General features: G+C 39.5%; 2 protein-coding genes across 3 annotated transcripts; one reads left to right on the top strand and one right to left on the bottom strand.

The window, feature by feature from the left end:
- Window positions 1-391: 391 nt before the first annotated feature.
- On the bottom strand, window positions 392-5924 carry LOC133466525 (transmembrane emp24 domain-containing protein 1-like). The gene is made up of 4 exons (XM_061750326.1): window positions 5568-5924; window positions 3423-3520; window positions 2997-3180; window positions 392-1328 (listed from the first exon to the last, which is right to left on the bottom strand). Exons 1-4 carry the CDS (start codon window positions 5922-5924, stop codon window positions 1125-1127), a joined length of 843 nt encoding a protein of 280 aa, XP_061606310.1. The 3' UTR covers window positions 392-1124.
- A 650-nt stretch (window positions 5925-6574) lies between these two features.
- Window positions 6575-10096, top strand: tnfsf14 (TNF superfamily member 14). Of its 2 annotated transcripts, none has more exons than XM_061750328.1 (5): window positions 6575-7264; window positions 8159-8192; window positions 8759-8827; window positions 9094-9162; window positions 9423-10096. In XM_061750328.1, exons 1-5 carry the CDS (start codon window positions 7067-7069, stop codon window positions 9812-9814), a joined length of 762 nt encoding a protein of 253 aa, XP_061606312.1. In that variant the 5' UTR covers window positions 6575-7066; the 3' UTR covers window positions 9815-10096. The 2 variants fall into 2 exon arrangements, with proteins under 2 accessions (XP_061606312.1, XP_061606311.1); XM_061750327.1 differs by having other exon boundaries at window positions 9091-9162.
- Window positions 10097-14066: the final 3970 nt, after the last annotated feature.

Here is a 14066-nt window from a genome sequence, read left to right as displayed (position 1 = left end):
AAAGCATCTCTCCAAAAGAAATACAGTCGTACCTTGACTTCCGAGTACTACAATTTACGAGTTTTTCATTTTATTTTATTTTTTTTGCTTTGTGTTACAAGCAAAAAAATAAATAAAAGTGAACTTCAGGCATTCTGCCACTTGATGGTGGCAGTGAGCTTCACAACATCCGGCCCCCATCAGTTAACCTTCCAAAAAAGTGCAGCTATCTTTTGTGTTTTGTGCGTGCGTTTTCCGTTTTTAGTGCACGTATTTAGTCAAATAATTTTTTTCCCGAGCATGGATGCTGAGAAAAGAAGCAAATGATTACATCATAAAATCATGGAAAAACATGAGCGAGCGGTACCAAAGTTGAAAGTGAGGAAAGTGTGGCCAAAAACAGTCAACAACAGTAAATAAAAACTTTTATTTCTTTACATTCATTTATTTTTATGTTATTACTGTGTGTTATATACAGAATTTTTGTTTGTTTGTTTATTTTTGTTAAAAGACACGTTACACAGAGTTTTTGTTTTTGGGAGCTGGAATGAATAAATGGAATTTCCATTCAAATCAGAAAGGAAAAGTTGCTTTGATAAACAAACATCGTCTCAAATGGAATTCAACTCGTCAGTAAAGGTCCATTTTTTTTCCTGCAGCATCATGACACATTTTTTTTTCCTGGTAATCTTACTTTTTCTCATAAGATTTTGTAGAGATTTGTGGGGTCACAATATTACCACATTATTTTCTTAAAATGTATTTTTTTCCTTGAAATATGACTTTTTCTCTCAATAGTACAATTTGTGTTCAAAAAGTAAATTTTTTTGCCCCATAGCATTGTAACTTTAATATTGTATGATTTTGATGTTTTTTCTCATAATAATATTACATTACTCTCGTGGTTTTTTTCTTTATTTGATTTTTTTATTCTGATATTTTAAGACACCCTCCCCGCCCTCATATTGTTCTCAGATGGTGTGGAAACAAAACAACAAAATTCCATCCAATAACATTACGCCTTATTTTATAAAAAAAAAAAAAAAAAAAAAAAAAAGTGGATTTGAGGTACAAGCACGCTCAGCTTCTCATTGGCCAGCGCTGCCCCCTCCCTACGGCGCCCCCGGCGGGCGACGCGAGCAGTCCTAGCTCTCGGGAAAGAGCGACTCGAGAATGCGAACCTGCGCGTTGGCCACGCCCAGGATGACGACGACGCTGATGCACGACCCGAAGCTGACCCTCCACAGGTTGTTGTCCTGCAGGCGCTGGTCCCGTGTGTCGAAGGTCCTCAACATGAGCTGGATCACGCGGGCCCTTTGGATTTTCACGTGCAACGCATTCACACGCGTCTGCGGGACACCACAAAACCGCCACCACGACAACGTTAACCAACTTTTGGACTTTATTGCAGTCATTCTCAAAGTGTGCCACACGGGCTCCATCTAGTGGTGTGCAAAAGAATCGTCAAACTGTCCTTAAAACTACAGTGCCCTACCTTAAAAATAAAAATAAAAAATAAAAAATCCTGTACAGTTCAGTTGTATTTAACTTTAAAGTACAATACATTTGTATTTAATCCCATGTTTTCAAACATTCATTCGGTTACAGGTTTTATTTAACTTTTACATGGAATGCATTTTAATTGAATAATTAGTGAAGTATACTTGTATTATATATATACATATATATATAATATTATTAAATAATATAAAAATGAATATATATTTTGCTATAATTCTGCAGTGTTAATGTTCAAACTGTGCATATTGTTACAGCGACTAAAACTCAAATCATGGTTACGCTACTATATTTTAATGCTGGTCATGATGGTGGTATGTCGTATTTTTGGAGGTGTACTCGTGTAAAACGGAATTCTTTCCTCATGTTAATCCAACTTTATCCTCATAAAAATATTATGTTGAGGTTTTCCTCATAATATTTTTAACAACGTTGTCTTCGAGTTTTTTGTCTTCGTAGATTTACAACTTTATTCCTGTAAAATTTTTGCATCTAATATTTTGCATTATTCTTATAAACTACAAATGTTTTGACTTTCTGTTTTTTTAATTTTGAATGTTTTATCTCAGGGTGAAAAAATGTCAATATGTTTTGTAGAATTCAGACAAGTCTCGGATAAGGATTTTTTTCTCTCTCGTTATTTTATGATGTTATCGATGTATAATTTGCAATTTCTCTCAAAATTTGGACTTTCTTCTTGGAAAATTACATTTTGCTCTTTTCTTTTTTACAAAATATTACTCTTTTTTCTTTCCCTCACAATATTGCGATTTTATTCTTCTAGAATTTAGAATTTTTTTATTGGACCCCATGGGATTATGAATTTAATACATTTATATTTGGAGATTTTTACCTTGTAGTATTGGGATTTTAGTCTTGTAAAATTTTAAGGATTGTTTTTCAGAATATTCACACTTTTTCATGTATGACAAAGTTTTTGTCCACTTTATTTTTAGATTACGACTTTTTTCTCTTATACAATTATTAGTTTACTACTTTCATTATTATGATTTTATTCTCTTCTAACGTAACACCTTTTGTCTCGTTAAATCCTAATTATGATTTAGACATTTTTTTCCCCCTTGTAATATAACTTTATTCTCTGATAATTTAGATTTCTTTCTTTCTTTCTCACGACTACATTTTTTTTTTTTTTTTTACACATTTAACTTTTTCTCATTTATTGAAATATACTTAAAAAATCTTTCGCCATAATATTATGACTTCATTCTCGTAACAGTTTTTTTCTCTATTAAATTACAACTTTACTATCTTTCAGATTTTTTTTCTAGCAATATTACTTGTTGTATAGTTTTGTGTCCCCCCCCCCCCCCCACACACACACACACACACTTTATTCCCTTCGAAATTGGACTTTTTTCCAATTATACAATACCCTAATAAGAATTTTGTTGTTAAATAATATGGACATAAAAATACCAAATTTCCTCCAATCAGATGACACCTTGACATCCTTTGTCCGGCGTCGTGTGACTCACCATGAAGTCCGCCAGCTTGTACTCCAAGGTTTGGCCGGTGGTGGCGTTGCCCACGATGCCCTCGTCTTGTGCCGTGCTGTTGGGGTTGCTGATGAGCAGCGTGAAGAACAACATTTTCTCCTTCACCTTACTGAAGCTGTTGTCAAAGCACAGCTGGTAGTCGCCTTGATCGGTGCGCTCCAGCCTACGAAAAATACATTAGCTCGTTTTTTTTTTTTTAAACATGTATGACAGAAATTGTGAGCTAACGCCATTTATTTTTTATTTATTTTTTTATTTTTTAGTTAAGTGCAGAAATGAATACAAATGAAAAGGCATATCTTTCTGATGAACACTGGGTGAAATCAACTTTTAGTTCCAATTTGGATCCCTGATTTGTCCGCGTAAAATGATTTTGCGAGTTTGAGGTCAGAGGTGGAAAGGTACTTGTGGGTGGCGTGACCTCTCCTGCTGTCGTCAAACTCTCGCCAGCCGCTGGGTGAAATCATGACGAAGCTCACGTCCAGATTCGACTCGCCAATCACCTGAAACGCACGCACGGACGCCATCGTTTCAATGTTTTTCCTCTTCCTTTTTCTCCCACAATCTTACCGGTTTATTCTCATATGATTTTAAGGGATTTTTTAAATTATATATATATATATATATATACTACTTATTCTGGTATCATTTCAATGTTTGTTTGTTTTTTTAACGCTCTCATACGACTTCATTCTTTTAAAATTGAGTTTCTCTTATCTTTTTTCATATGAACACCTTTTATCTCATATAAATGTGTTTCGTTTCTCATAAAATGTACACTTTGTTCTCATAGCATTTTTTTCCCCATAGTACAACTTCATTTTTGAATAATGTGTTTTTTTTTTCTCTCGCTCGTAATATTACGACTTTATTGCCCGAAATATATTGTCAGGTTTCCAAGTTTTCCCTTTTTCTTACAATTTAACTCGATTCTTGTATCAGCTTTAGTTTGTCCACCAAATTGTCGGACTTTAGTCTTGTACAATTTTCTCACATATTACAACTCGGCCATTTTTTTCGTCTTCCTAATATGATTCTCTTGTCATAAAATGCTTTGACATAAGAACACTGCTCCATTTGTCATGTTGAATGATGTCGGCTAATTTTCAAGCGGCATCCACGTCGCTTAATTGTAGCACAACTCGTTTTCTCGGACAAAGGCCCCGTTGACGATGAGTATGACTTGGCTCAGTTTCAAGCAGAACGTTCGTGCTGCGCCGTAAAACTCCCCGTCAGGAATGTCACAAGTTCAAGTATTAAAAACAACTGGTAATTAAATGTGGAAGAAGCTGGCACACCTTTCTGCAGCAACAATTCAACAATGCAAGTTGAGGAAAAAAAAAATCGTAAACTATACGCCACGAAACAATTGTGGTTGTTTGATTGCAAGACATTTTGCTCTGCAAATAAAGGGCTTAAAAAAATGTCATGAAATGAAGGATATATTATGTCATTGTAGCAAAATGATCTGCCAACGGAAAAGGAAAATTTAATTGGGGAGATAGCTTGCCTCAAAAAACCTCACCGATGTCCGAAATCGAGTTGTTTTTTTTTTAAATGTATTCTACCTACACAATTATATTTCTTATTTCAAACTAAACCTCCTCATAACTGCAGGTGCAGCAGTTAATTGATTAATTGACAACTAATCAATCATCAAATTGATTAATCGTTTCGAGTCATCGTTTAACTTAAAATTGTCAGAATTTGGGGATTTTCAGCCTCTCAACAGTCAATGTTCTCCGATTTCTGGAGCTCCCCATGAAAGTAAACGCGCTTTTACTTTGGATAACAATGATCAACATTTTTACATGTTTTCTCACGTCACGGACCAAACTAGTCACTGAATCTTAATCAGTTGCGCATTTTCAACACAATTGATTTGAAATAATGTCCTGTTTGTGTGTGTATATATATATATATATATATATATATATATTTATCTGATTCAACAATTAATAAAAAAAAAAAATCCTCCACATTGCTTATAACACTGCGACTATGGATGCTCTTCATTCGCCCGTCTGTGGCGTTCTGCTGCGTGTTAGCATTGAGCTAGTGGACATTCGTAAGGCAAAGTTGTGTGGTTGTTGCAATTACATGATGTAAATCTGCATGTATAAAATGGCCCACTCAGCACTAGTACCAAGTGTCATTAAAATACCATCCAAATTGAAGTAGTTTTATATGGTCACATGCCAAACGAGGACAACCACAATTTCCAGTTGCTTACAACACCGCGACTATGGATGCTATTCATTAGCCCTTCTGTGCCACTTTGCACTGTGTGTTAGCATTTGTTTTATGTTGAGTTTGACAGTAAACTGGAAGAAGCAATAAAACATTTTTTTACTGCAAAATGACCGAAAATGAAGTTAGCCCACTCTAGCTCTCAGTCGGCTCAAGCGCGCGAGCACAAGCTGTGCAGCGAGGACCAAATCCACACTTCGTCCCATTACTTTTGTCCAAATATTGCATATTCAGCATATTCTTTCACTTATGGAACTAAAGCTCAAACAAGGCTACGACACGTTTGCCGAGTTACCGTACTTGGTATTCAAATTCCAGGATGTTGCCCTCGTCTACGGTCTGGTAGAAGCACTCTTTGCTGCCCGCCGGCAACAAGAAGGTGAACTCCAATTCCTGACTGGGCATCGAAGACGAAGCCCGGGCGACGTTCGCGGCCAAAAAGGCCCCCAAAGTCAGCCAACACATTCGCGCCATCCTCCAAATCGCAGTGAGCGCACTGACGACAGTCGCTCGCGAGGCACGCGCTTGAGGCGAAACCTGCTCAACAAGCTCAGCTCGTGTCTCAATTAGCGCCGTTGGCCATCCGGCACCACCAGAACGTCTGGATCGTTGCGCTAGTAACCTGCTATTAGTCATCACCGACAACATCGGAAACATTCATCCAAACGTTACGCCGTCACGTCTTCTTTCAGGTCACAATGTAGGTAGGAAGGTAACTGGGTGGCTCGGTAGGGACAAGTGGATATAAAAAGTCTACACACCCCTGTTCAATTGCCGGGTTTTCGTGATATAGAAAAAAAAATTACCCATTTACCCAAGAAATTTTCACCATAAGTCTGACCCATAACCCGTAAAACTCTATTGAATTTTTTTTAATGAGAAATAAAAATAAACAAATGAGATAATGTGGTTGCACAAGTATGCACACCCTCATATAACTGGGGTTGTGATCACTTAAAGTCCCCCGATTGACCCCCAAATAAAGTTCCGACGTTCTAATACAGTGGCTCCTTGAGATACGTGCGACACGACTTACAAGTTTTTCCAGATACCAGCCATCATTCGGACATTTTTTTTTTTTGCTTTGACTTGCAAGCGATATGAGCGCTCATTTTGCAAGCAACAAATAAAATAAAATAAAAGTCTCCAAGCTGTTAATTGCCACTTCCAGTTGAAGTTTCCTGTCAAACTATACATAACACAAACACAATTACACAGTGTGCATCGCTTTAGTCTGCAAGCTTAATGCTAATGCTAACACGTAACTGATATTTGAGCACAAACGGTGCAGCAACATATTTAGTAATTCAATATAACAGTGCTCACAGTCATATATTCTTTATCCTCTGCAAGGAGCTGAGCCGAGCGCAGTCATCCATACTGTACGGATGTCGATGTACAGTATATGTGGCACCAAATAGTTAAATAAAAAAAATAAAAAAATCAACCTAAGTGAACGTTTGAAAAGAAACAGTTTGAAAAGATTAAATGCAAATGTATTGTACTTGAAAGTTAAAGCAACTGAACTGCGCTTAACGAATGTACTGTACTGGATGGAAAAAAGGCTGAGGCTTTGACATAACATTACATCAGTTTAAACATTTAATTCAGTGATTCTTTTGCCGTTATCAAGTGGCGCACACACGAGCAGACGCGTACAATCATGTAGTCACAGCACAGATGCTTGTGGTTGCCTCGGCAACCACAAATAAGCCCACCCATTTGCTCATCTTCTCTTCTCGCCTCGCAAGCATCCAGTCTGACTTTTCTATTCAGAAGCGTTTGGCTGGGGCGCAGATATGAGGCAGTTGCCGTCGTCCGTGTATGTGTTGGAAAGCCACGCCGCGGCCCCTCCGTTACCCCCCCGAGCGGGCCGGGCCCGCTGCAGCGGCGGGCCGGCTCAGGCGCTTCTCTTGGCGCTGCTGAGCGTGGCTTTGATTGGGCTCGTCCTGGAGGGTCTGCTCATCTTCTATCTGCACTCGAGTCACTTCGGACAGGTAAGCAGCCCGTCGGATACACCGCGCACTCATCGCCCATTGATCGACGAATTTACCAATTGTCGTCCTGGATTTTGAACGATTCGTCCGTCGAACTCTTGCTCGTGTCGAAAAGTCACCTCAACAGCGTTGATTGAAAATTACATAATAATGTCTTAAATGTATGTACCTTGTTATTTATATTTTTTTCTTACGTTATTTATCATTCATTGTAAAAAAAAAATTTTTTTTTTAATTTATTTACCATTAAAATAATTTTGTTTCTTTTTACATTTATTTTGAATTTAATTACATGATATAAACATTTCTTGTTGTTGTTTACACTTTATGTACGATTAAATGTATTTTTTAAAACTGAAATAATATATAAATAATTTATTTTATTTATTTATTTATTTTTACCAATTATTTACATTGAAATGCATACAATTTATCCAAAACATTTAGAAATGATTTACCATTAAATGTACTTCCTTTTTTGGCACACAAATGACCCCGAAGAATCATCATCATTTACATTAGTTTGAGCGCAGTGACATAAAGTAAGACAATAGATCACATGGTGCGGCAGCCATTTTGACTGTACATCTTACATCAACGAGGTTGCGAAGGTGGTTGGGCTTAATGCTGCAGCCGGTGGGCGCGTTGTTAGATCATAATGCACACTGTATACTGTAAGAAGAACAAATGAGTGAGCATTTCCTGTCACGGTGTCGCGGTTGCTCGTCAATGGCAAAAGACAAATTGTACACGGGAGACGGTGGCGAAAGGAAGCGGTCTATTTCCTGTTTCTGTCGGCCTTGACAATTCTCACACAAGCGTGCAAAGGTGACACGAAAAGTTTGTGTTACATCTAAACTTAAACGCGTGTGCCGTGTTCACTTTGCATTGCAGACACCGTCACCATCGTTCTCCAAATCGAGCGCAGGTACGCCGCAGCGCCTTTCAATTCAATGACAAAAATGACTTTTCAGATGGAAGCAAATCAGATTTTGGAGTCTGAATTACTAACACTTATTATTATTTTTTTTTTTACCATCAAAATATTCATTGTACTTTTTAGCATAAAAAAAAATTCTACATATTTAGCTGAAAATTCAACATTCAGTGAATCCCCCCCCCCCCCCCCCCAAAAAAAAAAAAAAAACGTCACTTCTGAGATGTGTTCCAATTGGAAAGTTTGAGATTTCTCGCTACCTCCGAGTTGGCTTTCAACGATTAGCAGCTGAACATGCAGAATTTTTAAAGCTGAAAATTACATTGTACAAAATTCTGTGTTAGTAATTCAGACTCAAAATCTGAAGGCACAGATATACTTCCATATGTTCATGGTGTGGTACAACTTATAGATCACATTTATAGTCAAGTGTTTGTTTTTTTTAAACAAATTTATCTTGATCTTGTTTGTTTATGTCATAAACACGTGGCATTTAAACAGGGGTGTGTAGACTTTTGTATCCAGATGACTACTCTTTTTTTCCTTCTGCACAACAGAACAAAATGCATCGCCCCAGACATCCAAACGTCTTAACTCTCTTTCCAAAACATTCACACACCTGATGGGTGAGTCTGACAAGTGCAACTACATTATGAGGGGATGTGCACACTTGTGCAACAACATCCCCCCCCCCCCCCCCCACCCCCACCGTGATATATTGTTGTACAGGTTATGTGTGACATTAATGGTGGATTATTGTTTTAAAAATGCATCTTTATCAAATTTCTCTCCCAGAAATATCTGGCATTTAAACAGGGGTGTGTAGACTTTTTCTTTTTAATTTTTGATTATCCACTGTCTATAATGTTCCTCATTCCTCCTCTCACAGCAGAAAAAAACGCATCTTCTCACACGCCCGCTCCTCGCATGCCGCTTTCCAAACCAGTCGCCCGCCTGATGGGTGAGTCCGACACGTGCACCCGCGATCGAAACGAATACTTGCGGCTCCAAGCTTGAAATCAAAGCACAAGTCGTTTTTTTTTCTTTGCAGAGGTGTGAAATTAATGTCGATGGTTTTAAAAGAAATACAATAATAATGATGCAAAAATAAAAATATACAGCAACATACAAAAAGGAAGTGTATTGTTACTTTTGAGAGACGCTGTTCATATCAATAGCAAAGTGTTCCATATTGAGGTCTGGCGCGTTGACTGTACGCAGACGGCGCGGACGTGGTCCACGGCAAAGGAGTAATGGGCTGGAGCCTGGTTTCGGACCGCATCCTCCGCGGCGTGGACTACAAGGACAGAAGTCTGGTGATCCGCCGGGAAGGCTTCTACTTCGTCTACTCCAAAGTGAGCTTTTACGAGCGCGGCGTCTTCCACCACGCGGTCATGATGCGCACTCGCAGGCACCCCGGCGGCACCGTCCTCCTGCTGCAGTCCAGGAAATATTCCTCGGCCGACGACAAGAACAAGCGCAACGGCGACACTTTCCTCGCCGGGGTCTTCCACCTGCACAAAGACGACGCCGTGTTTGTCAAAGTCAGCGACACCTCCAAAATAGTGCGCGTCATCGCTAACGAGAACGTCTTCGGTGCATTTATGATTTAATGCTCTTCGGTTTTTTTCAGCTCTATTTCACAGGCTGTTCTTCACACTTTTGTATTTTATTATTACAAAAAATAGCTTTGGCATCTTGGTGCCCAGGAACTATGCGCAAGTGAGGGGGAGGAGCGTCTCTGAGTCAGGCCATAGCCTTGTCTAATGCCTAAATGTTTTTTTTTGTGTGTGTGGCATCCGTAGGCAATTATACTGTATTCCTTTTCCAACTGCTCTCGCACGTTTTCAAACTATCAGGAATTAAAACGAGGACCCGACTGATTTTGAACAATACCCAAATGACCTAGGTACCTTATTTTAAATAGTTAAGGAACACAAATGCTGCAAACCATCAGCAATTCATACACAGCGTCAAAGCAAAGACCGTCTTGATTTTGAATGAAAACCAAATGACCTCCCTTTTTTTTTTTTTTTTTTTTTAAATTCTTATTTTGAAGGAGTTCCAATAGAAGGTGACTTTGTGTATGTGTGTGTTTGTTGGGGGGGGAGAATATATAAAGAGAAGCTTGGAGATGAGTAAAAGGTTCTACTGTTGCAAAAGCCTTCAATTTGACAGTTGAGGTTTGACGCTTGGTAAGCTTTGCCGACGGTGGAAAATGTGCGTCTGGTGGATGACTAACAAGCTCCACTTTCATTCCTCTTGTTTTCAACTGTCATAAGCTGCTTTCCATGGCTACTTTATTTTTAGCCACAATTTCGTATTTTTGAGCCATAATTTAACATTTTGTACACAGATTATGGCGATTTTGTGGCCGCAATTGTTATTTTCACAATCGTTCACGGCACTTGTGTTGGATCTCTGTAGATGGAGCTTGTCTACCTAATGAGTTCACTTATGTAGAGACAACACTCACGTTTAAACAATAAATGCTTTATTTTGGGTGGTGGTGGGGGGGGGGGGGGGGGGACATCATGTTTAAAAAAAATACTGAAATCACGACTGCAAATGTAAGCAACTTGACAATACTAATAAAGCTTTATTGTTAAGGAATTACGCCTTGAGAAGAGTCATCCCTGTTTAATCGAAGCAAAATAAAATCTTCAAAAATGTGCTAAAGATCGCCCCCGTGTGGACATTTCAATATACAGCGACCGCTAAAAAGAAATAAATAAAAATCAGTGATACAGCAAACCGCAATTACAATAGATCATTGTAATTTGACGCACGTGTATGTGATATAAATGTAATGAATTTTCTATAAATGTTCATACTGTAACGAAACAATAAATAAATGCAATATAAATATCTGAAAGCAATCAGCAAGTGAAGTGAGCATTTGGCACGACAGTGGCCCTCCGCAAATTCGCCTTTTTGTGGATTTTTCGGAATCCCTAATTTCGGAAAGTCTCGGTTATTCATTTTTATTTTGTTTTACATGATCCCCTACTAGTTTGTATTTTTTTTTCCTTTGAGAAAAAATAAATACATTTTGGCAACTATAATTGTTCCCAGACTTAGCAAATAGCGGGGGTCCACTGTATAACATTCTTACTCTTACTTTACTATAACACGTGTTAAATATGCTCAACAAAGAAATCAATCGTCAAGTATGAAAAACACAAAAGAGTTTTTTTGTTCCATCACACACGTCACAGCGTCAATTTTCCTGTTCGAGGAAAATAAGAATTGTAGTGATGGTGGCAAAGCTTTTTTTTTTTTTTTTTTTTTTTTTAACCCTCCTGTTCTAACTGTTACTTACCCTAACCCTAAAAAATGTAAATTATTTAAAAAAAAAACAAAAAAAAAAACACTTTTTTTTTTTTTTTTTTTTTTTAAGTGACATTTTTGTTCAATTAAAAAAAGAATTATTGGGTAGATGAACTTTAAAACATGACAACTGGATACTTGGTACATTGTAAGAGGAGGGTTTAAGGACATCCAATCTCCGTTTTTACAGTGCTTTTCGAGTCAATGTTAGCATTGGCCGAAGCAGAATCCGCTGTGCCACTACGGCTTGAACATGTAGACGACATCCAGGTGGGTGAGCGCTTCCGCGTAATCGACGTTGACGCTCGGCGGGCTGACGGCGACCTCCAGCGCCCCCCCGCCCGCCGACAACGCCTCGACCTTGCCGAGGAGGCCCGTGCTGCACGTTTTGGCGTGGATGCGGCCCCGCAAGAGGATTCGGGTGCCGCGCTTCAGGCTCACGTTGGTGTGCCGCGCGGCCTCCCCGCACGACGACAGGGTCACCTGCAGACTGAGGAAGTAGTAGCCGTCCTTCATGACGGCCAGACTGTCCCCCGACTCGGACATCAGCTCCGTGTTCTGATCCCTCGCCAGCCATTTGATTGTTTTGCCTGCTGTGGGACACGCGAATGCTCTTGAAAGGTGTCTTGAAAGCAACACGATATAAATAGAACTTCTTGGATTCTGGCGACATTTGCGAGGTTACCTCCAACTGCTGCGTAGGTGAGCATTCGGCCTTCGCCCCACTGAGGCGCAGCTTCGAGTGGAGACTGCCAAAAGAGGATCACATTGATCATATATGACATTGACTTCCGACCATCCGTTTTTTTTTCCGTAGCGCTCACGCGGGTCGCGGGCGTGCTGGGGGAAGGAAAAAAAAATCAAAAATCAAAAAAAAAAAAAAAAACCCAAAGCTTCAAACCAAAAGTGAGAGTGAAATGCTGTCATTTCCCCGAAGGAGGCAATGACACGTTAGGGTTAGCGTGCGCGCGTCTGGTTTCATGCGCAAAATACAACCTGAAATGCGAATGGTTACTCCTTCACAAATTTGGATGTAAAGTCCCACAAAAGTGCGGAGTTTGGAACTGATCCTTCGCGCGGGATCAGCATGTCCCACTGGAAATCAGCTCAGTGAGCACCACGGCGCGTCATCCAAATCTCGCAGTGAATCAAGTTTTATGATGGTGGCAGATTGAACTGAGTAGGGATTTTTTTATTATTTTTTTTTTTAATCTTTCCATTATTTTCAAAGAACAAAAACCCAGGAAAAAAAAAAAAAAACCCCAACTTGAAATCACAACAAATCTGAGCTTTGCCACGGAATTTCCTTAGCTAGCGATGAGAACATCTGCTTCCCCGTTTTGAGGTTCTGGTTTTGAATCTTGGCCTGTATGTTATTTATTGTTGCTCAAAGAGATGTTCTGACAAGTTGTGCTCCCAAACCGCAAGCACGTAAAGTTCTCACCAGCTGCGTTTGCAGCAGAGACCACAAGCGAAGCGACACCCTCGCAGGTGACGACCTTTTTTCTTCTTGCTCTTTTTCACCGCGATGGAGACGTGTCAAAATAAACAAAACAAAAAAACAAAAAAACAAACAAACCAAAAAAAAAAACCAACAACCCCACAACCGTAGATTTCAACCCGTCGCGATCGTCTCACCGTGCAGTCGCGGCCGGCGGCTGAGAAGCGCAAGATGATCCACGCCGCCTGGATGATGGACAGCACGGCGGTCCACAGCAGGAGGATGCAGATGAGGACTTGCTGGGTCGATGGAGGCATGGCGAGAGGCCGCGAGGCCCGGGGAGCACAAAAAAAATCGGAGCTTTCTGAGATCACGCTGTGCGAGCGTTCGGTCTGTCAGAGCACAATGGAATTGACAGAAATGGTACTTTCCCTGTACGAAGTCAAAGCCGGTGGGTGCGCACCACAACTCTCCGCCTGCACGCCACGCAAGAACCGGGGAGAGTCTCGAGGAATCGTCCGCTTCCTCGTGAAGAGTGCCCAGCAATAAAACAACTCATACGCAGTAACCCAAAAGTTAGCGTGATCATCATCGCTGCAATTGATAAGCTGAATGAGATGAGAATGACAGAATCAGAATCAGAATCATCTTTATGATTCTGATATTGGTCAAGTAGTGAATGAATAGTAATTCATTATAAAATATTACGTTTTATTGTTTTTATTTTCATTTGTCTTGGGATATCCTTTACACATTGTCATTGTCGTCATGAATGATTCTAACCACTCGTGCTGTAAATACTATTATTAATATTATTATGCAAGTATGGTAAGAGTGGCTAGTGGTACGCGGGCTCCCTCTAGTGGTACCTGAAAGAAACACTGTCTTAGTAGAGTGGAGTTGTATTTTTCAGCACAACGTATGCATTTAGTCTTTAACAACGGGTTGCTTTAAAAAAATTAGGTACAGTCAGGTACAATTTTATGTGCAGTATATTTATATGTATTATTAAATCGTTGAGAAGCGTTTGTTTTATTTTCCTATATTTAAGCGCCGTGTTAATGTTCAACCTGTACATAATGTTTTTTTTTTGG

Source organism: Phyllopteryx taeniolatus, chromosome 16, assembly GCF_024500385.1.
Source record: "Phyllopteryx taeniolatus isolate TA_2022b chromosome 16, UOR_Ptae_1.2, whole genome shotgun sequence".
Taxonomy (NCBI): Eukaryota; Metazoa; Chordata; class Actinopteri; order Syngnathiformes; family Syngnathidae; genus Phyllopteryx; species Phyllopteryx taeniolatus.
Note: the sequence above shows the minus strand (reverse complement) of the source record. Positions and strands in the feature narration are given on the sequence as shown.